This window comes from Bubalus bubalis, chromosome 6, assembly GCF_019923935.1.
Source record: "Bubalus bubalis isolate 160015118507 breed Murrah chromosome 6, NDDB_SH_1, whole genome shotgun sequence".
Classification (NCBI taxonomy): domain Eukaryota; kingdom Metazoa; phylum Chordata; class Mammalia; order Artiodactyla; family Bovidae; genus Bubalus; species Bubalus bubalis.
Window position 1 is genome coordinate 112,660,107 of NC_059162.1, and position 22,124 is coordinate 112,682,230.

At 49.4% G+C, this 22,124-nt stretch overlaps 2 protein-coding genes across 16 annotated transcripts in view; both read left to right on the plus strand.

Moving 5' to 3' along the window:
• The window catches only part of ATG16L1 (autophagy related 16 like 1), a 43,556-nt gene extending 38,576 nt beyond the window's left edge, over positions 1–4,980 (plus strand). For 7 of the 8 annotated variants that reach the window (XM_044945294.2, XM_006041756.4, XM_006041757.4 and 4 more), the window contains 4 exons: positions 1,436–1,585; positions 1,684–1,731; positions 2,523–2,624; positions 3,418–4,980. In XM_044945294.2, the coding sequence (XP_044801229.1) occupies positions 1,436–1,585; positions 1,684–1,731; positions 2,523–2,624; positions 3,418–3,511 (394 nt within the window). In that variant the 3' untranslated portion in view covers positions 3,512–4,980. Of the gene's footprint in view, positions 1–1,435; positions 1,586–1,683; positions 1,880–2,522; positions 2,625–3,417 lie in introns of those variants that run through there. The other variant, XR_006552011.1, reaches the window with a different exon arrangement.
• A 2,938-nt stretch (positions 4,981–7,918) lies between these two features.
• Positions 7,919–22,124, plus strand: part of SAG (S-antigen visual arrestin) — a 38,603-nt gene continuing 24,397 nt past the window's right edge. For 6 of the 8 annotated variants that reach the window (XM_044945296.1, XM_044945299.1, XM_044945302.2 and 3 more), the window contains exons 1-3: positions 13,253–16,086; positions 16,776–16,906; positions 21,286–21,346. In XM_044945296.1, the coding sequence (XP_044801231.1) occupies positions 16,844–16,906; positions 21,286–21,346 (124 nt within the window). In that variant the 5' untranslated portion in view covers positions 13,253–16,086; positions 16,776–16,843. The other 2 variants (XM_044945297.1, XM_044945298.1) reach the window with 2 other exon arrangements.

Sequence of the window (22,124 nt, forward strand, 5' to 3'; positions counted from 1 at the left end):
ATTGCCGCAGGCTTTGGACACCATTGATGAATGACTTGATCTTATAAGCTGTCGGGTGTTTAGCCAGAGATTCCTTTGCAAGAGTCTGGTAGATTACATTGGCAGTTTTAGAGGGTGTCTGAGGAGCAGGGACGTCACTGAAGTCTTGAGGAGCTGAACTCAGGGCAGTAGAGGGCGATGTGGAGCTGGAGTCGGTTCCTGGGAAAGTTCGGAAGGAGCTCCTTACAGGCTAGATGTGGAGAATAAATGACAGATTTAGGGAGAGGATGCAGTGAACATATTCAGAAAAGGGCATTAATTGGCAGCTTCTAATAGAGTATTTGGGAAAACGGAATTTTTGAGAAGTTGGATGGGAGAGAAATTGAGACATCCTCACAGGAGGACTTTGAAGACATGAGAGTGGATTTATCAGAGCTGGTGTGTGAAACGACAGAAGGGCAGCACCCAGGGAGCTGTCAGGAGGGCTGAGTGGCTGGAAATGGAAAGAAAGCTGAGGTCTCGGTGATGGGCCAGGTGTGGGGAGTAAAAGGGGAGGTGTCTAGTCAGGATGAGACTGGGTTGGTTAGAAGTGGGTAACTGGTGATTAGTTTCAGGTGTACTGGTTGGCTGACAGTTGAACTGAAGTATGGAATTATAGAGCTAAACTGGATGTTAAAAGGCTCCTGGTCCATTCCCTAATTTAACAGATGAAGGCCCCGAGTCCTAGGAGGTGGAGCAGCAGCAATAAAGTAAACTCTCTTAACTTCGTTATGGTTTGGGATAGGAAATCTTTTCATTGAAAGTTTACAACAGAATGACCACAGAAGGGTTTGTAGCTCCTTTGGCTGTATCACCAGCCGGGCCCAGTCCAGGATTGCTGTTCACAGACCTGGCATGGACCGCGGCCCAGAGGAGAACTGGGAGAAGAAAAGGAAGAAGAAGAGGTGGCCAGGTGTCCAGGCTCCGTGTCTAGAGTTGCCAGGATGGGTTGGAAGGCCTGGGAGTTGAACTTTTTACGGCAGGATTCCCGGGAGAGTCCACACTTGTCCATTGAAGGCAGCCCAGACCCACTAAAGCAGATTTACATCTCTTTGGATAAGCTGAAATGATAAAATTGAAGTAATACAAATTAAACAGTAGCCCTGCTTAGTTCATACTGATCAGAAGCTCTGATTGGCAATTACTGTATTTCAGAAATGAGCAAGGAAATTAATTCTTACCAGTTTCAGAGTTCTGATACTCACAACTACTTAATAGAATCTGTTGATGGCAAAATAATAAAAGCCGAGGCTGAGGTTGTTTGTGTGAGGTTTGGAGCGCTTCCGCTGTCCTTGAAGAGTAGTGCATTCTCGTTGAATTGACTACCCTTCCTGCTCTATGGCATGCCACTCTGCTTGGAATGGGGAAGTTCTGACCTTTCTGTTACATTTTCTCAGATCTTCCATCTTTTTTGTAGATCAGAGAGTATTGTCCGAGAGATGGAGCTCTTGGGAAAGATCACTGCCCTGGACTTAAATCCAGAAAGAACTGAACTCCTCAGCTGCTCTCGAGATGACCTGCTGAAAATTATAGACCTACGAATAAATGCTGTCAGACAGACGTTCAGGTAACTGAAGACACTCTGGTTGGGTTTCCAGAGGCCTGCCTGTGCTCACGCCCTGAGTGGCGTGGACTCCGGGGCAACAGTGTCGTCGTCTGTTTCAGCGCGCCAGGCTTCAAGTGCGGCTCCGACTGGACGAGAGCTGTGTTCAGGTTAGTGGGGAGGCGCGCCTCCTGCCCCAGCCTGCCCACCCCAGCACCGCTCATCTCAGGTTAGAGCAGGGGCCTCCTCCCACTGGGAAATGAGCTGAATCTGTACAGTGTGTCCACGCGAGCAAGTGTCCGGGAGCAAACCTGCAAGGTCAGTCCTGGACGTTGCTGTCACTCCCTCTTTCTAAAGCGTCCCTTCTGTGACTGAGAATGTGTGCCGTCCTGGAAGCTGCGGTAATGGACTGGTTTGTTCACCTCTGTCTAATCGTTACCGTAGGGCTCTGAGAGCTTTTCGGGAAGGGTGGGGAGTCTCCTGGAGCACAGCGGAATGGCTCCCTCCCTTTTCTGTTCTCCCGTCTGAGTGTGGCCGTTCTCAAAGACACACTGCCAGGGTCAGGGCCGGTACTGTGGAGAAGGTCCTCCACAGTCCACACGTCGTTCCTTTTCTGCTTTCGCTGAACCGTGTGACCAGGCAGTCCACCAGCTGAGGGAAACCCTTCACCACTTGGGGTTGCCTTTGACCTCCCTGTGTGCTCGAGATGACTAGGGACTTGTGCCCCCCAGAAGTACTGCGGTGGCACCATTTCTCAGTAGCTGGTGAGGCCAGATAACGGTCTAGCAGCTTCAGCCAAAATGGCTGTGAATAGCATCTCGGGGTTCCTGGGTACTCAGACGTGGTCATGAGTTTGACTCGTAAGCGAAGAGCAAACCTTGACTTCCTGGGGAGAGGTCCGCGTGAGGACGCTGACTTGAGAGTGGGTGACGGACGCCGTTTTCTCTTGTGTGTCCTCCAGCCCTGACGGCAGTTACGTAGCAGCTGGCGCGGCCGAGGGCTCGCTGTACATCTGGAACGTGCTGTCTGGGAAAGTGGAGAAGGTCCTCTCAAAGCATCACAGGTGAGACAGCAGCCCCTCTGAGGCGCTGAGCAGGCCTGTGGCTCCATCCCAGGGGCCGGTGCTCTCCCAGGCATGGGCCCGGGTCTACCCCACGAGGTACATGTCCGCTCGGGTGCTCTGCTGCGGGTGAGGTCAGTGCAGAGAAGCTGGGGCCGTTCTCACCGGACCGCAGACTGCTGGGTCCTGCTCATTTATGTTCCAGGACGTTCCAGTTAGGGCGGCCACTGGAAAAAGGCTTGGAGGCCGCGTTCTGCCTCTTGGATCGTGTGTGCGCCCCTGCTTCCTCCCGCCCCTTCACTGCTCTCCTCCCTCTCTGCGGCCCTGTCTCCCTTCTAGTCCCTTTCCTCAGGAAGTTGACTGCTTGTGACCACTGGTTTTTGCATACTTTCCCCCAGGCGCCTTTCTCTCTCAGCTTCGTCCTGTCCCCACAAGCTCAGCTGCTGCTGAGAAGGCAGGCTCGGGGCCACCGCTCACTGCCCGCCCCATGCCAGGCACCCTGAGGTGCTCCTCAGAGGCTGCGGTGTCGCTCTTAATTCACTCAGAGCTACTCCCTGAGGGCAAACGTGATGAGGCCTGGCTCCCTTTCTTCCTAAACTGCCTCCTACAATCATGGTGGGCTTCCTCCTAGTTCTTCTGCTCTGTGAGCGCCTGCCTGTGCGTGGGGGGCCACACTGGCGTTAAACCGGGTGCTGGGACAGGCCTGACTGACTCCCTGCTGGTGAGAGAGCCTTGGAGGGAGCCTGGCGCTCGGCTCACTGAGGTCTCACCCATGTCCCCACCTCTCCCTTTGAAGCTCGTCCATCAACGCGGTGGCCTGGTCCCCCGCCGGCTCCCACGTGGTCACTGTGGACAAAGGAAGTAAGGCCGTGCTGTGGTCGGAGTATTGACAGCCCCTCGTCGGGAGAGAGTGATCTGGAGCTGGAGGAGCAGGCGGGCCCCACAGCTCTGTCCTGGCAGGTGGCGTGTTGTGTGTGGCTTTGACCTCCCGAGAAGAGCTTGAGCCGGGGCCCTGAGGCCTGCCTGCAGTCAGGGTTCCCGAGGGTCGCGGCTGAGGCCCCTCCCAGCCTGAGAGAGCTAACACTGCAGACGCTGACACTGCGGTCCCTCAGCCAGGGGCTCAGGGTCCTGCCCTGATTCGAGGGGGAAACAACACTACTGGCGCCCGGCTCGCATACCTCAGTGCGGGGCGCGGGCGCCCGCGCGCCTCCTGGGCGGCAGTGCCAAAGGCGCCCCGCGCCGGGGCCTTGGTTCTCCCCCGTGCGTTCTCCCGTCCTCCAGGGTCCGTCCTGGCCTGATGCATGTCCTGTCACCTTGGGTCGTTTTCCCAGGGAGCCTGCTTTAATCATCAGATCAACAGAAACCTGAACAGGAACCCCCCGCTCCCCCCCACCCTCAGGTAGCCCGTGGGGGCTGCCCTGGTCTCTGAGGAGACGTGGGCCTGGGGTCCTCCCTGCTGCTCTGTGTCTGTATTAGAGGCTCTTACTCGGGTCTCATCTGATCGCTGTTGGAATTCCCTAGCTCTCCCGAAGTGTTCTTGGAAAGCAACTGTCCTTCAAAACTGCCTCTCCCCAGCCCTGCCGCCAACAGTTCTACATATTTATTTCTTGACTAAGAAATAAATCTGTTTCATTAAAAAAAAAAAAAAAAAACAACTGGGGGCAGCGGTAGCAGAGGAAGCGCAAAACACTTTTTCCAGAAGAGTGAGTGTGCTGTCAGTCAGCAAAGACTGATTTCCCGAATCACCTGGAACTTGCCGGCCGCCGGCCCACCACCTTCTTCCTGCCACGCTGGGGTGAGGGTGGCTGGCAGGTGGGATCAGAGGCCTCGGGTGTATTATCCCCGAGCCAGCAGTTCCGGGTCATGCCCCTTTGCCAGGCCTATGTGCAATACCCCCTCGGTGCTTTAGTGCAGGAAGCCCATTCCAGGAAGCGTGGGAATGCCATCTTTAGATTTCAGGACGTGTGACAAGGCCAGGGAAAAACTGGCCTGTGCAGTTTAAAAAAAAAAAAAAAAAAAACATGTATCTTTACGATCTTAGTTGTTTGTAAAAATTTAGTTTCTTGAGCGGCTGAAACACCATTATTTTTTGTCACTTACTCATTTGCACTTTATTTTTTTTCCTTCCATACTTGTTCTCCAGGCAGTTGTTGGGGGCGAGTGCTAGGGCAGGGCGAGGGCGGGTGATTCATGCACCCCATTTCCCCTGCCCTCGCCTCCCTCATTTGCTGTCCAGAGGACTCGCGTTGAGAGGAGTTGAAGTTCACAGGCCAGGGCACATCTTTTATTTATTTAATTATGTTGCCCAACAGAACTTGATTGTAAATAAAAGAAGAAATCTGTTATATACTTTTCAAAACTCCATGCCTCTTGGTGGTTATTTTATTCTTCTTCATCCTAAGGGCAAAAAGCTGTTTCTTTCGTTTATTTTCCTGGCACTCATTCGTTTGTAAATAATGGTTAATACTTTCCCAGTGCCTTACCCCGTGGTTCATTGTTACTGCTGTCTGTAAACGTCAGTGTTCCAGTTCCATGTTACTTGCAGATCTTAACTGAATCTAGAAAAGGCTGTCTTCGGGATTTTGGTAGCTGTGTGGTGTGCTCCACACTGTGGCCATAGGAGCCCCGGTCCCCACACTGGAGACGCTGTCCATAGGATAGATCGTGAACTGTCTGAATCTCCCAGCCTCCAGGCCTCTTCTGTGCTGAAGGGGCATAAATTTTCTCAGTGAGGAGTGATTTATTCAGAGCAGCTCAAGATATCTAGAAGCAGCCTTGTGCCATAACAAATTAGAGTCTCCCTGGAGTATCCCCCCTGCTCCCGAGGACCTCTGTCCAGCCCATCACCACTCAGTCGCCCAGCAGCTTGAGTTGGGGTTCCATCATGACCTGAAGTCTCGGGCGGCCAGACAGTGGAAAGAGGGGAGCCCATGGCAGTCACCTTCAAGGAGGTAAGTCATTCTTCAGAAAGGCTGAAAGCAAGCAGGCCAGTAGCCTGATGGTCCTGTTTTCCTTGACTTTGCAGGGGAGCATGTCTGCTCTCTTCAGCTCGCCCAACCATCAAGGCTGGGGTACAGGGCGGGCTCCCACCATGCTGGAACATGCTTCCCTCCACCTCATGGTCTGTTCTCTGTTTCTCAGGTCCTCTGGGCCCCTCCCCCAGTGCTCCTGGTTCCATTGGTTAGGGCAGTAGTGGGCATGGGAGTTTTAAAAATTTCCCTGAGCAAATCCTGGCTGGTTGGAGCTGGAGTGGGCTTTGATCCAGACATTAGCCTGTCTCAGGTTGACAGTTCAAGACTTAAAATTTATATTCTCAGGAATTTCCTGTCCGGTGGTTAGGACTCGGCAATTCTTCTGCAAGGAGCATGGGTTCAATCCGTGGTCAGGGAACTAAGATCCTGTATGCCACCTGACACAGGCAAAAGTTTATATTCCCTCAGTCATTCCCCAGAATCGTGTGATGTATCAAGTTCTATATCTGTCTTAAGGCACATACTGTGCACACATTCACCTTTATCTGACAAATCTAGTAAAGCCCTGATGTGTCCTCACATCATGGCACACAGGAAATTTCGTGTGGACCTTGGGCAACGGAGAGGCCCGCCCCGACCCTAGGAGCATGGGTGCTGGGAAAGGCTACATTTTGCAGGTGTGCCAAGCTACCTGTGTGCCTTCACACCTATGGCGTGACCTCGGTCAACCATGATTTTGGGGAACGAGACCATGGACTTGAAGCTCACGGCCTGGGCGGAGCCCTGAGAGAGGAAGGGGGCAGTGAGGAAACCTGCAAGTCGTGCCTGTTTTCATAAGGGGTCTCGGGTGGTAAGACAGAAGCTGTGGCTCTCGAATTCTGTCAGAGCTGAAGGGTCTCCTGTCACAATTGGGGGAGAGCTTCCCAGCTAAGCAAAAAGATGTTCTGGAGTCCTGGCCCTCAGGTGGGCACTGGTGCCCGGGGACCTCCACTTTGCCCACTCACAGTGTGCGGCAGTAGGAGGTGCCTCTTAGAAATCCCGTTTTCAAGCCAGTTAACCTTGGAAATCTTGTGTAAAGTGAAGCGTACCTGTATTCACATAGATTCTGTGGAAACACGTCGGATGTGTGGTGCGTGCCAGTAAGAGCGGACTTGGATCCACAAGACGATTCTTGCCTCCTGGAGCTCTGGTTTCCACCTGTGCCTCTGAACTTCCCTGCATGCCCTCCAGAGGCTCCTCCATCCTCTCAATGGTCTGGTCTACAGTGGGGCCTTCAGCTGCTCCCAGCTCTCCTTCATGGATCCTGCTGGGGGCCGAGCTCCCGTCTTCCAGCCCTGAGTAGAGGGCGTGATGGGAGCATCCATGTCTGGAGGATCCAGAACCCACAGGAGTGGAGGAAATGCCAGTGTCGGAGCCCCCTTCCTGCCTCTCAGCAATTTTGACGGTATTTTACAGCAAACCTCAAGTATGACATTGCTCCCATAGATCAGCATGCAACCTAATAAGGACACCATGCCATAGTTACACCTCAGAGTTAACAGAGTCCCAGTGTCATCCACCCCTGGGTCGGGAAGATCCCCTGGAGAAGGAAATGGCAACCCACTCCTGTATTGTTGCTTGGAAAGTCCCGTGGACAGAGGAGCCTGGTGGGCCACAGTCCATGAGGTCACAAAAGAGGCGGACGCGACTGAGCGACTAAAGCACAACAACAGTGTCATCCAGGATCCAGTCCATTTCGAATTCTTCGGATGGTGCCCATGTTTCTTATGATTGGCTGCTTAAGTCAAGATCCAGTTAGTTTTTGCTGCATAACAAAGTGCCATGGCACGTAATGGTTCCAAATGAGCATCGTTGGTGTGAGCGGGCGCAGCCAGCCGGGGTCAGGGAGCCTGGTAGAGGGTGGCCCCCTCTTATCTGGCCGTTCATTTGCCATCAGCAGGGGAACAAGGATGACACAATAAGAAGGCAGGCGTCTGGGGTCACCGATAGCCCCACCTGGCCACCTTTGTTACCCACTGGCTGGAGCAGACGGCATGAGCAGCCCTGCCTGCCTCTGAGGGGCACTGCCCAGCAGCATGGGGACATGGAGGAGAATCTCCACAGCAGTTCTGGCACCTGAGGTCCCAGCTGGATTTGGTTGACTTTCCTCACGTAAATGATGTTTGTATCCCACATGGGAACATTGTGGGTTTCCCTGGTGGCTCAGTGGTAAAGAATCTGCCTACAGTGCAGGGGACCTGGGTTCAATCCCTAGGGCAGCAAGATCCCTGGAGAAGGAAATGCCAACCCTCTCCAGTATTCTTAGCTGGAAAATCTCATGGACAGAGGAGAGCCTCGTGGGCTACAGTCCATGAATTCAAAAAGAGTCGGACACGACTGAGCCCCTAAACCACCACCACCACCACTAGGAACATTCACCCTGGAGGCTGCTGTGTGCCAGGCCCTGTGGATTTGCTCCCACCCTAGGACCTGGGGAATAGAGCAGGGGAAGTCAGGCTTTGGGCTTCGTTTCTCCAGAGAAACAGACTTAAACAGTAGATAGGTATGCTTGTGAGCCAGGCCCGTAAGAAGATAGGCTGTACGCAGACTGGTTTCTAAATAACCATACGAGGAACTTCCTAGAGGTCCAGTGGCCAAGAGTTTGAGTTCCCAATGCAAGGAGCCCAAGTTCGATCGCTGGTAGGGAACTAGATCCTGCAACTCAGTTCTCATGCCACAACTAAAGATCCTGCAGACTGTAGCTAAGACCCAGCACAGCCAAATTGAAAGAAAGCCATAGGTTCTGCTGCTTCCTGAAGGGGCAGTGGAGGTTCTAAGAGGACACAAGCCAGAGATCTCAGAATCAACCATATCTTTGACTTTCAGGTAATGCTAAGCACAGAGTGGGTACTCTATATTATTTAATAGAATTGAATCAGCAAAAAGAAAAGACAGGCTTCCCTGGAGGTCCAATGGTTAAGAGTCTGCCTTGAAATGCAGGAGACGTGGGTTCAGTCCTTGGTCTGTGAAGATCCCACATGCCATGGAGCAGCTAAGCATGCATGCCTAGAGCCTGTGCTCCGTAACAAGAGAGGCCACTGCAACGAGAAGCCCATACACCACAACTAGAGAAAGCCCAAGTGTGGCAATGAAGACCCAGCACAGCCAAAATAAATAATTTCCTTAATGGCAACCCACTCCAGTATTCTTGCCTGGAAGATCCCATAGACGGGAGCTTGGCGGGCTACAGTCCATAGGCTCGCAAAGAGTCAGACACCCCTGAAGTGACTTAGCATGCAGACACGCACTGGGGTCACAAGGTAAAAATAAATGAGTTTCTTTTTCTACTATTTTTAAATGTATTAAGTTGAAATTAACAAAATTAGTCATTTTAAACTGAACAATGGCATTTAGTGCATTCACAGTGTTGTATGAGCACCACGTCGAGTTTCAAGAAGAAAGGCTATTTCTTAAGCTAGATGAGTGTCTTTTTTCTTTTTTTCTAAACTTCTGATCTCTCTGTAGAGAAGTGTGGGCCCTCGTCTTGCTCATCTTGGGCTGCAAGGCTGCAAGTTCTGCAGCCTACATGGCTTAAACAACAGAAGCGTCTCACACCCGGAGACCGGAGTCCTGGCCGAAGATGCTGGCAGGTGTCCTTCCTCCTGAGGCCTTGCAGCCGCTGAGCTGTGTGCTCACGGGACTGTTCGTGCAAGGAGAGCGGTGATCCTGTCAGATCAGCACCATGCTGATGACCTCGCTTGACGGCCCCACCTCTGAATACCATCACACGGAGGGGTAAACGGGCTACAACACGGGAGTCTGGGGAGACACGCTATAACAGACTTCTCCAGAAGGCTCTGCCTAGTTTTGCTCAGCTACAGGAGTACGCATCTCAGTGTGTTGTTGTTGTTGTTCAGCTGCTAAGTTGTGTCAGATTCTTGGCAACCCCATGGATTGCAGCACCCCAGGCTTCACTGTCCTTTGCCATGTCCCAGAGTTTGTCCATTGAGTCCATTCATGTCCATTGAGTCAGTGATGTCATCCAACATCTCATCCTCTGCCGCCCCCTTCTCCTCTTGCCCTCTATCTTTTCCAGTGAGTCAGCTCTTTGCATATCAGGTGGCAAAAATATTGGAGCTTCAGCTTCAGCTCAGCTTCAGGAGGAAGCACCTCAATGGTGTCATCTCCAAGCTTGTTGGCATTGAAGCCCCCTCCAGCATCGGGATCCATGTGGCAGGACCAGAAAGGAAGAAGCGCTAATCTCGGGGAAGGAAAGTGGATCAGGACCTTTTCAAGGCTTCCCCTGTATGTTTGACGCCTTCCTTGACTCCTTCTGCAGATGGAGAAGAGAATACAGTGAGGCGGATCTAGTTTCTCAGGATTGGAGTGGACTCATCAGTGAGCCATGGCCATCCAGGACTCTAGTCTGGGGCGTTTGTACAACGTGCTTCCCACACACAGAAACCTTCAGTGTTAGGCACCCTTGTCAGCGTGATGCCTCAGGAGGGATATTTGACATCTGTCTGAGGGGAGGACCCCAGTGCTGAGAGGGTTTCAGTGCCCATGAGGATTGAGCACCTATATTCTAACAGCAACAAACAACATTCTAATCAGGAAAGACTGACATGTGGAAGAGACTGGATTAACTTAGACCCATGCAGAGAGGTAGAAGGGAGGCTGATTTCATCCTTACAAAAAATTTCCTCACACTTCCCGTTATTTCAAATAAAAGTGGTAGAGATTTCCCCGTCCCTGGAAGCATCCAACAACTTCCTATGGGTATTGTAGAGGAGCACGACACAAGGTCCGCCCCTGGCAGGATGGCATGTAGACTAGGTGTTTTTCAAGGACCTCTGCCCATGGGGTTCCACTTGGGATTTCAGATATTAGCCAGCCCAACCCATAACAACAGCCCTCTATTCTTACAGCCAGTTGACTAAGGGTACATGTTGGAATTAAGGTATTTCTGGTTCCCTAGCACTCTTCATAAATAACAGTAACCTCAGACTTGTCCAGTGCTCTCTGCTTCAGTAAAACTAAAGCAGTTGAGGACACAGGTTTTCATTTTGCAGTTGATAGGTTAGCAGACTGAACCAGTTGCCCTCATGCATGTGCCCTGATAACCCCCTAAGACGATCACCTAGCCCCCAAAGCCTCTAAGACGCTTAGCTGCACATCCCACCCTCCACCCCCTCGAGCTGGCACTGCGTTTGGTGTTGGGAAATGAAACGTGGGGCTTGTAGCTGCTTCTCACTGGATCTGACGCAAGAAACAAGTAATGCATAGCCAGGGAGTGGTTCCTAGACTCAGAATTAATAGACCAGTAAATTTCCAGAAGAACTGTAGCAAGAGTTGGAAAACTTTTCATTTTGGTCAAGTAAGGATTTTTTTCTTTTTTCCTGAACTGCCATCTACGCTCATCTCTATTTTATAAAAGGAAGAACACTTTGTCCCCTATGCTTAGCAGCTGCATTCTGAAATATTTATGGGTAAAGTGTGTGTCTGCAGTTTACTTTCAAATGGTTCAAAAGGAGAAAAGCAAGAGAGAGATGAGCACATGCAGTGAAATGTTGAATCTCCGTGTTGACTATGGGGGTGTTTGTTATTATACTATTTCGGCTTTTCGCTGTTTATTTAAATTCATAATCAGTTCTAGAAAATGCAAAACAAATGACTGGAGGCAAATCAGTGGTCACCTGGGACGAGGAGTTCACTGAAAGGTATGCCAGGGGGACCTTCAGGGGCGACGGAAATGTTGGGTCTTCATCAAACTCTGCACTTAAGATGAGTAGATTTGGTTGCATGTGGAGTATGTATCTGTAAAGATTGGGAGGAAGAAGAAGGACATTTATATTTAAAAATTTAAAACTTCAAATAAGGAAGAAAAAAGAAAAATTTAGAACTTCATAACCTTAGAATAAAGAACCACCCATTATACTGAAAACATTTGGGTCTATGAAAAAACTGACAACAATGTCCTTATTTTCCTCAATTCTTCACCAAGCGGAGAAAAGTACATTACAGACCAGGGGCTGGGAGTGACTACCAGAGACTATGATTTCCTAAAAGAGTGAGGTCTGGCATGCAGTGCACCCCAGATTCTCCTACCTGTCCCAGTGCTGACAGGTCAGTGACTGAGACCTCCACCTTGGGGACCTGGGGCTAACACAGCTTCAGGAGAATGGTGGTCCCAGGGGCACCCATGCCTCAGGGCAGCCTATCTGATGGAGACACTAGAAGGGCCCAGTCATTTTTCTTCCTCTTTAAAAAAAAAAAAAATGCACCTCACAGCTTGTGGGATCTTAGTTTCCCAACAGGTATTGATCCCGGGCCCCCGGCAGTGAGAGCTCATTAACTACTGGACCACCAGGAAATTCCCTTCTTTCTTTTTCTTTTTTTCTTTTAAGGGAAAAGAGAAGATTTCTTAACAAAACCTAGCATTCCCTTCACACAGACCACCAATGTCAGCTCCTTGGTTCCTATCCCAAAGACTGTGCATATGATGTGTATGAAAACACATGTGTCCACATATACCCACACATAGACTTGTGCATTTGCAAAATGCGATCATACTGCACACACCATCCTGTGACCTTGTTCAGTCACAGTCTCTACCTTCCTCGTCCAGTAATTTCCATGCTACCTGTCTGAGGTCAAATAACAAATATATTCCAGGGGCTCTTCCCAACCCAGGGATTGAACCCGGGTCTCCTGTATTGTAGACAGATTCTTTACTGTCTGAGCCCCTAGAGAAGCCCCAACAAACATATTACTGACACATAATTAGATTATATTCAGATTTTCCCAGTGGGCCCAAAATGCCTATGCATCCTGTTTATTCAATGGGGACCACACGGTACATCTGGATGTTGAGTCCCTTAACTCTTTTAATCCAATGCATCTCTTTTCTGTGACATTTACTTCACTTTCTACATTCATCTGGTAGCTTTCTGTGGTCTCATCTAGCTATTCTTTGTATGTCCTACAAATGAGAAGTGATGTCTAAAGGCTTGATGGATTCCAGCTGTCTCAAGATGATACATCACAGTGGTTGACACTTTGGAGATGCTAAGATTGACTTCAGACCACGCCTGGTCAGTCCCCCAATTATGTGGTTGCAAAAGGCTTGCACCTTGTGAAGTCTTGATCCATATGGCATCACTTTGGTGTCATAGGAACAGACATTTCCTCTTCAACTCTTCACATAATGGTTTTGACACCAGTAGTAAAAAGTCACCGCAGATGGTGACTGCAGCCATGAAATTAAAAGACGCTTACTCCTTGGAAGGAAAGTTATGACCAACCTAGATAGCATATTAAAAAGCAGAGACATTACTTTGCCAACAAAGGTCCGTCTAGTCAAGGCTATGGTTTTTCCAGTGGTCACGTATGGATGTGAAAGTTGGACTGTGAAGAAAGCTGAGCACTGAAGAATTGTTGGTTTTGAACTGTGGTGTTGGAGAAGACTTTAGAGTCCCTTGGACTGCAAGGAGATCCAACCAGTCCATCCTAAAGGAGATCAGTCCTGGCTGTTCTTTGGAACGACTGATGCTAAAGCTGAAACTCCAATACTTTGGCCACCTGATGCGAAGAGTTGACTTATTGGAAAAGACCCTGATGCTGGGAGGGATTGTGGGCAGGAGGAAAAGGGGACAACAGAGGATGAGATGGCTGGATGGCATCACCGACTCGATGGACATGAGTTTGGGTGAGCTCCGGGAGTTGGTGATGGACAGGGAGGCCTGGCGTGCTGCGATTCATGGAGTTGCAAAGAGTTGGACACGACTGAGCAACTGAACTGACCGAAAGAATCCTCATCTGAGTCTATAACGTCATCAGTGTTTTACAATGTTAAGCTTTACTGTTATTCAGCTCTGGTGAGATCAATGGCTCAGAAGATATTATCATTAAAAAGATAGTTTGTTACTTACAGTTCCCCAAATTGGGGCAGGCCACCCATGGAAGCACCAGGGGCCAGTCAGGTGGTAGAAGGATCAAGGAGAAAACATGGGCAAGAGGTTTTTTGTGGTTTCCCTGAGAAAGAACTGGCGAGACAAGATAAGCAGACTTACGATGGGCTCTGGGGTGCAGAGGCTGTCTCTAGTCTGACACCTGGCCCCAGGGTGACTGATGGGGGCAAGGCAGTAATGGTTCAGAGTGTGAGACCCCCAGCAAAGCAGGAAAGGAGGCCTTTGGTGTGTTCACATCCTGGGTGGGCTGATACGGATGTGAAAAACAGTCACTAGGAAAAAGCCCTGGGATGGCAGTCTCTCCAGGGTCAGCAAAGCCCCAGGTGTCAAAGCATCAAAATTATAGAAAATAAAAAGGCACAATTAATACAGTCAGAGTTTGTCAAGTGGTGTTTTTCTATCACTCTCTTTACATTTCTTAGCTGACATTCCTCCGTTAAAATTTTTAAAAGTTGGGACTTCCCTGGTGGTCCAAGGGTTAAGACTCCCTGCTCTCGGAATCCTGGTTTGATCCCTGGTTAAGGAACTAGATCTATTTATCTAGATATATTTTTAAATTTTTATTCTCAAAGAATTTACCAATTGCAGCTGTTGCCAGCCAGCATACTGTTGCAATCCAGTGACTCATTGATTTTCTCCAAGCTTATGGAGGCCCCTATTCTAGATACTGGAGATGGGAGAGGAACTAAATAGTCAAGAATCTCTTCAGTCCTGGAACCTACAATCTAACAGTGGTGGGGTGGGGGACAGACAATAAACAAGAAATTAATCAGTTCTCCTCTATGTTAGATGGTGGTAGGTGCTACAGAAGAAGGGAATGCCGAGGAGGAGGACAGAAGTGTTGGATGGGGTGGTACACCAGGATATAGATGGACAGGGTGATAGTGACGTCAAGACTCAAAGGAATAAAGGGAATGAGCCGAGTGACTATCTGTGGGGAAAGTGTTCCAGAAGAAGAAACAGTAGGTACGAAGGCCCTGAGGCAGGTTTGAAGAAAAGCCAAGAGGCCCGCTGACAGGAGCAAAGTGAGCAAAGTTATGAAAAGGGGACCCAGATCATGCAGGGTTTAGATGGGAAGCCAGTGGGGTGTTTCAGTAGATACTAACACCCCAAACATCAGAACTGGCTTTCTGCTTAGACTGGCTTCATTTCGAGACACCAGCTCAAGTCCAAAACACACACGTGTTAGTGGCCACACTATCCCCTGCATTCATTCCCTGAATATTCTGTTCCAGGCACTGGAATATAAACAAGGGAAACAAAACAGCATGGGGTCCCTGACCTCATGGAGCCTAGAGTCAAGTATGAGACGAGAGACCATAAAATTATCTTGCAGACAAGCATCAAATGCAGAAGAGCCTCCAACCTAGTCTGGAGGTGGGGGAAGGCTCCCCTGAGGAGGTGACTCTTGAGCCGGAGTCTGAAGGGTGGAAAGAATCAAGGAGTATGGGAGAGGAGGGTGGTTCCAGGCAGAAGCAATGATGGGTGTGCATTGCAGGGAGATGGGGAAGGGCAGGCAGAGGCTGGAGTGTGTGGCTTTAAAGTTCTGTACCTAGGACTCCCGTGGGGGTCCAGTGGCTAAGACTCCACCTCCCAGTGCAGGGAGTCCAGGTTCGATCCCTGGTCAGGGAACTAGATCCCACGTGCTGCAACTAAGGCTGAAGATCTCACAACTAAGACCCAGTGCAGCCAAATAAATAATTTTTTCAAAAATGAAGTTCTGTGCCTGTAGCTGAGAACAAGGTGAGATGCTAAGCGGGAGGGTGGCTACTCAGGGCTTGGAAGGATGTACTTAGACAGCAGGAGACATTATAGTCTGGGAAAGCCGAGGGGCTGGTGTGGACCCTGCGGGGGTGGGAGGACTAGACTGATGCAGAGGACGCCGGGGGCAAAATTGTCAGGACTCATGACCTAATGGATAGGACACAGGGAGGGGGAGAAGGACAGCACCTGTTTGGCTTGCGTAACACCAGGATTCATCTTGAGGTTGACATTTCTCCTTGACCTTTTTGTCTCTATCCCCACCCCCAAGGTTGCATTAGCTGCCTGCTGAGTTTAATCAAGTTGGTTGAGCTCTGGAAAATCCCTTCTCCTGGTGATAGCGGGAGGAAGGGATAATCAGTCTATTTCCAGAACCCAAAGTGGGTTAAGATAGAAAGTAGCTTCAGTCTAGCTGTCATCCCTCCCCCCGATCCCCCACCCTCCCTGCTCAAGCTGTTTGGCTCCTGCGAGCCCATCGTGAGCCCCTCTGGAGGGAGACTGAGAGGCCCTTGCCTAATGCTGAGAACTGCTGAAGCTACCATTCCGTCCGCCTCAGCACTAATCCAGTTACCACTCTGCTCCTTCAATGGGATTTGGCTTCTAGACACTGAGATGTGGGTGCGGGGCACCCTCTCCCAGTTCCCTACAAATCCCCCTGAGCGGTCAGCCAGGGCCCGTGTGGAGTTGTCTGGGTAGACGGAACAGGGGTTGGCTGTCTGCTTACCCTGGAGGGCACACACACCTTCTCCCCACCTCCTGGGCCCTCCCGGCTGGTCGCACAAGGTACGTGACCATCCTCCAGCAAAGCCTTCTCAGAACCTTGGGGCAGGCCAGGAAAGAGCCAGGACCAGGGAGACTGGCATCTTCGTGCAGTCAGTCTGACCCAGTTACTTTCCACGGACATTGCTTGTTAGGGAAACTCTGAAGGCGTTGAATTTCAGACAGCTCGGACAGCCTCTTTGTTGTGGATAGAGCTGGGGATGGTGAGAGAGAAACTTTGCTTAGTGTGAATTGCTGAGCAGAACTTTTAGGGGATTTAACGGATTTTTCAAATGATATTCATGAAGTGGTTAGGTTGTGGTTTGCAGGAACTTTTTCTGCCTTAATTGCCATGATACATCGTCAAGATAGAATTTTAAAATCAATCTGGCTTACTGTGATGATACCAAAGCTTAGTCTCAAAGTAAAACCTTCTCATGGGAATCCATCTGAAGTGAGTTTTACCAAGAAGTGAGGTTTGGGGGTGAGGCTTACTAAGAAGTGTTTGAGGCTTATCAAGAAAAAATAAATACCTTTAAAAAAAAAAAAAAAGAGCTCACTAGTGAAATACAAACCAGACAAAGGCCTTATTGAGTCAAACGTGGATATCGAGGTAGAAGGGAATGTCTGATGCCTGCACAGTATCTCACAAGTAGGTTTTATTCCGATAATGTTCTAGATGTTATATTTAGGATGGCTCTATCTTTCTGCAGCCCTGTAACACCTGACGTACACCCTAAAGTGGAAGAAACTGCCGGGGACAGTTAACACGGCAGCCAGTATGAAGGCCAATAAGCCCGCACCAAACCACGTTATCTTCAAGAAGATCTCCCGTGATAAATCGGTAAGTGGGGCAGATGTGAGAGGCTTGAGTGATGATTTTTTTTTTTTAAGGAGCTTTTTGAATAGATGGGATCAATATCAAAACCCTGTGAGGTCAATGGAAGCGATGTGAGTGTCATCCATCTCTGTCTGCTGGATGATAGATGAGATGTAAAGGGATGACTTGCAGAAATAGTACTTCTCTTCAATCTCAACAAGACTTCAGCCCCAGGACCCTTCATTTTCTCCTGATCTCTCAGTGCCCAATCCCTCTCCTCCAATTTTACTCTTTTTCTAGCCTTGAACCCTTGACTTACATTTCAGACATTGTTTTGGTAACGCCTATAATTTACTTGGGCCTTTTTCTATCGTCTTGCCTACCTGCCTGGGGAGAGCGCTGATGCTGGGTCATGCAATTCTCTACCATCTGGCACCCACCCCAGGCGTCAAGCTCTCAACCCTAATGGGCCTCCAGGACCACTGGATGAGGGCGCGTCTCTCGAGGCTCCACAGTGCTCACTGTGGCTGCACGGCCACCAATACCCTGGCACCCTGCATACCCGGCAGAGGTGATGCCACTGTTGGCTCCATCAGGGGGATGGTAGGTGGTCTAGATGTGCCTGTGAACTTCCTGGCCTGGGAGACCCAATTGAGGGCCCACCCCACAGCCTCTGTGGATGGTGTCTCCTTGCACGGCTCGATGGATTCTCAGGGCTGACAGTCTAGTTCTGTGCCATCCATTGCAAGCTGCACTTGTAATTTTAAATTTTTCTATTAGCCATGTTAAAATGGTAAGAAGAAACAGGGAATTCATTTTAATACTACATTTTATTTAACCCAGTATAACCAAAAGCTATCATCTCAACATGTAAACAGTATAAAAAGTATTGATAACACTTGTTTGTTCAGTCACCAAGTTATGTCTGACTTTGCAGTCCCATGGACTACAACACGCAAGGCTTCCCTGTCCTTCACTATCTCCCGGAGTTTGTTCAATCTCATGTCCATTGAGTCAATAATGCCATCCAGTCATCTCATTCTCTGTCACCCCCTTTTCCTTTTGCCTTCAGTCTTTCCCAGCATCAGGGTCTTTACCAATGAGTCGGCTCTTTGCATCAGGTGGTTGAAGTATTGGAGCTTCAGCTTCAGCATCAGTCCTTCCAATGAAGATTGATGACATATGTTAAATTTATTTTCTAAGTTGTTGAGACCTGGTATGCGTTCTACATTCACAGCACATGGCAATTTGGCATGGCCATATTTCAAGTGTTGATGGCCACCAGCAGATAAATATTGGAGGATGTGGACCTAGGTCATTCTTCTGATTGACTCCTGAAGCCTACACTGGGCCTGAAAGAAACTCTCGGAAGCTTCTCATGCCTCACGGGCTCTGCACAGACACTTCCCCTCTCCTCTCCTCCCTGAGGATCTACATCACTTCCATCCAGTCCTCTGATTCTTCAGGGTGACAAGTCAGGTACCCCGCAATCTTTCATCCTCCCAACTCTCTTCCAACTTGTGTCTTTCCAGTGAACTTTATCTTGACTTCCGGCAAAAGAAGAGAGAAATCACTCCTGCTGGGCATTATCACTTTCTGACTTTTTCCTTACTCCCACCTAGCTAGACCTCCGTTGACCTAGGAAACTTAGAATTTTTGTATTTAGGAGGAAAAAATGATTCATCCACGACTCTCTCCGTATTAGGATCATTCCCACTGCAAGTCTTTGTCTGGCCTCGGGCATGGTGTGCCAGGGCCCTGGGTCAGTTTCTCTCCGAATCTCTCCACTCCTCAGTCTTCTACGATCTTCATCCTCTGGCTGGTGGCAAGACGGCTGCCCCAGCTTCAGGGAACTCACCTTCACTTCCTTCCAGAAGGAAAAGGCTGTTGATTCCTGGGGTCTCTTAGGGTGAGGAGGTATTTCTCCAGAAGACTTCTCTTTACCTTGTTGGTCAAAACTGATTACATGCCCACCTTCAGCCCATCCTGAGCCAAAAGAGTGGGAGCAGGCCATTCAAGAATCATCCTTCATGATGGATATTAACTAAATTTATTGTGGCTATTCAGTTCAATTCAGTTCAGTCACTCAGTCGTGTCCGACTCTTTGCAACCCCATGGACTGCACGCAACACACAAGGCTTCCCTGACCATCACCATCTCCCGTAGTTTACTCAAACTCTTGTCCACTGAGTTGGTGATGCCATCCAACCATCTCATCCTCTGTCGTCCCCTTCTCCTCTTGCCTTCAATCTTTCCCAGCATCAGGGTCTTTTCAAAGGAGTCGGCTGTTCGCATCAGGTGGCCAAAGTATTGGAGTTTCAGTTTTAGCTTATAGCTTTGTGGCTATGGCTTTGTGATTTACACATACATCGTTATATTGTACACCTTAAACTTAAACAATATGTCAATTATATCTCAGTAAAACTGGGGAGGGGAGGAAGAACGATCCTCTGGGGTGGCCTTCTTAACACAACCGCTTGGGGATGGTGCGCCCTGGATGTGATGATCGGTGACTGTTATCCAGGAAGATGGTGTGCGTGGCTGTCAGATGGGTAAGCAGCAGACTGGCTGGAGCCTCGCCTTGTCCACCCCACTCTCTCCACCTGCTCCTGTCTCTTCTCCTCGTTTGCAGTTGTGGCAGAGGACGTGCTATTGCTTCCACTGAGGTTCATGCTACTTACAGCCTGGGTCGTGGCCCACCACCTCCTCTGGGTCCTATCCCAAGGCCTCCTCCCTCTGGGGCTATCTCTCTTTCTCTGCCAGTACCATCCTAAGCATGACAACAAGGACTGACCTCATGCATCTTAAACACAAGAAAAAGAACAGCAAATGCCCCTTGACCCCATCTCCTTTCTAGCTCTCCTTCCTTCACAGCAAAGCTTGAAAAAGAGGAAGACATTCTCTGTCCCCCTACCGTCTCCCTTCCTGTTCATTCCTCAGTTCGCCCTCCTCCCGACCACTTTCAGCTGCCTACCTGGCTTTCCTCTCGCCAACCCCTTCTCCACTTTGCTGCCAATGCAACCAGAGCCTCAGTGTTCTCCTCCATATAACGGGCTTAATCCCTAGCCCATAAAGTAGTTGTGAGGATTAAATGAAATAATGTGCTCCATGTACTTAGCTTGGCGCCTGGTACAGGACAAGCACCACGTACCCCTTATTACAGGCCTTTCATCCTGTTTCAAATGCTTCCACATCCTCCTGGAATCTTTAGGGTCTGGTCCTGTAAGACCCTTTCTGGCCGTTTGCATCCCCATTTGGTGGCTACGCACCTGCAGGTGAAACCGTAGGCAGTTCCAGAAGCATTTTTTTGGCTCTGGGCTTTTTACACGCTGAGTGTTTTTTTTCACCCAGAAAGCATCCTTTCACCATAACCCACCCCCAGCACCTGGTTATGATCAGGTGCTTCAATATCAATCACACAAATAACCTGGAAGCCACGGAGGTACACTCCTGGATGACCGCTACAAGGGAGCAGATATAGGAGATTATTTAATGCCAACAGAAATTATTCTAAGTGTCCACGGAAAGAGACATATGAATTTCAGAGGCTTGGGGAAGAGGGAGCTAGCCAGGATCCATGCATTCACTCACTGATGCACTTAGCAAATGTTGATTAAATTCCTGCCTGTACCAGACACTGCGCTAGACATGGTGATGGCTGAAAGATGCGTGAGAGAATTCTTACCACCACGGTCACAGTGCCATGGCTTAAGGTGGTGGGTGGTGGTGAATCCAACCCACGCTCTCCCACAGATGGGGTTGGTAAAGGGACCTTTGCTGCCAGGGGCGTTGAAACGGACAGGACAAGGGCTGGGAGATGGTTATTCCTCCCCAGCCAGGACGCCTTCCCTGCTTCTTCAGGTGTATCTGTATAGATGCTCACCTGATAGGATTTCAGGGACGCCAGAACATCTGCCTCTTGCTGAGTCCAGAAATTCTTCTAACAGTGAGGAGAAACATTTCAATCACAGTGAGAAATGAAAGGTTCAATGTGCAAACAGCTGACAGGAGCCTCATGCACATAAGCGTCACTTTCCACTAAAGTATCAGCAACGAATCCACCAAGTTTGCCTGGTTGACAGCAGACCTGGGCTCGGTGGGAAAAGGCGAGGAGAACAGGGTCTTCCCGAAGAGATGGGAAGAATTCCTTGGAGCAGTTTCGGAGGCTGAGAAAAGACCACACCTTGCCCGCAGTCCATCGTCTCTGCCTACAGCCTTGCCTACAGCCAAGCAGGGCGAGAGGAGGACAAGGAGGCCGAGCAGCAGCGCCAGGCGCCTCCCCTTCTCCAAACAAGGGCAAATGTTTCCGTTGTTGCTGTTTTTCCCTCTTCCGTTGTTGCTGATTTTTAACATGAATACCTTCGGGTACTCTGACCACTGAGAACCCATCTCTGTTCTCACAGGTGACCATCTACCTGGGGAAGAGAGATTACATAGACCACGTTGAACGAGTAGAGCCTGTGGGTAAGTCGAGTTTGGGGTGAGATTGTTTTTAATGTATTTATTTATTTTTTGCTTGCTCACAGGCTTTCTCTAGTTGCCGCGAGCAGAACTCCTCTCTAGTTGCTTCTCATCTTGGTCCTTCTCTGGTTGTGGAGCACGGGCTCTAGGCACGTGGGCTTCGGTAGCTGCAGTTTTCAGGCTCAGTAGTTGTGGCACACGGGCTTTAGTTGCTCCCCGGCGTGTGGGAATCTTCCCAAACCAGGGATAGAATCAGGGTCCCCTGCTTTGGCAGGCAGATTCTTATCCACTGAACCACCAGGGAAGGTCTAGGGTGAGATTTTAATGCTGGTTTTCCTTTAAGTCACCAGACATCTACTAGTTTTGTGTTTGTGTTTTTTTTTTTTAAATCTGACTTTGTTAACAATCTAATCAAAGAAATGCAAATTAAAACATCATCCAGGCGCCACCGGCTGATTGGAGACAATTTTACAGAGTGTGAGAGAGACAAAGGACTCATCTCTGGAGTATATAAAGAAAGCTCAAAACTCACCAGTTTAAAGAGAAAACAAGATCCAATTAGGAAATAGACAAACAAAATGAAAAGACATTTCATTGAAGAAAATATATGAGTGGCACATGAGCACACAGAAAAATGTTCAACAACAACAAAAGAAGAAACATGTTCAACAGCATTAGTCGTTAGGGAAATGCAAATTAAAACCACAATGAAATACCATTATATGCCCTTCGGAATGACTAAAATCAAAAACAGTGACAATACCAAATGCTGGAGAGAATG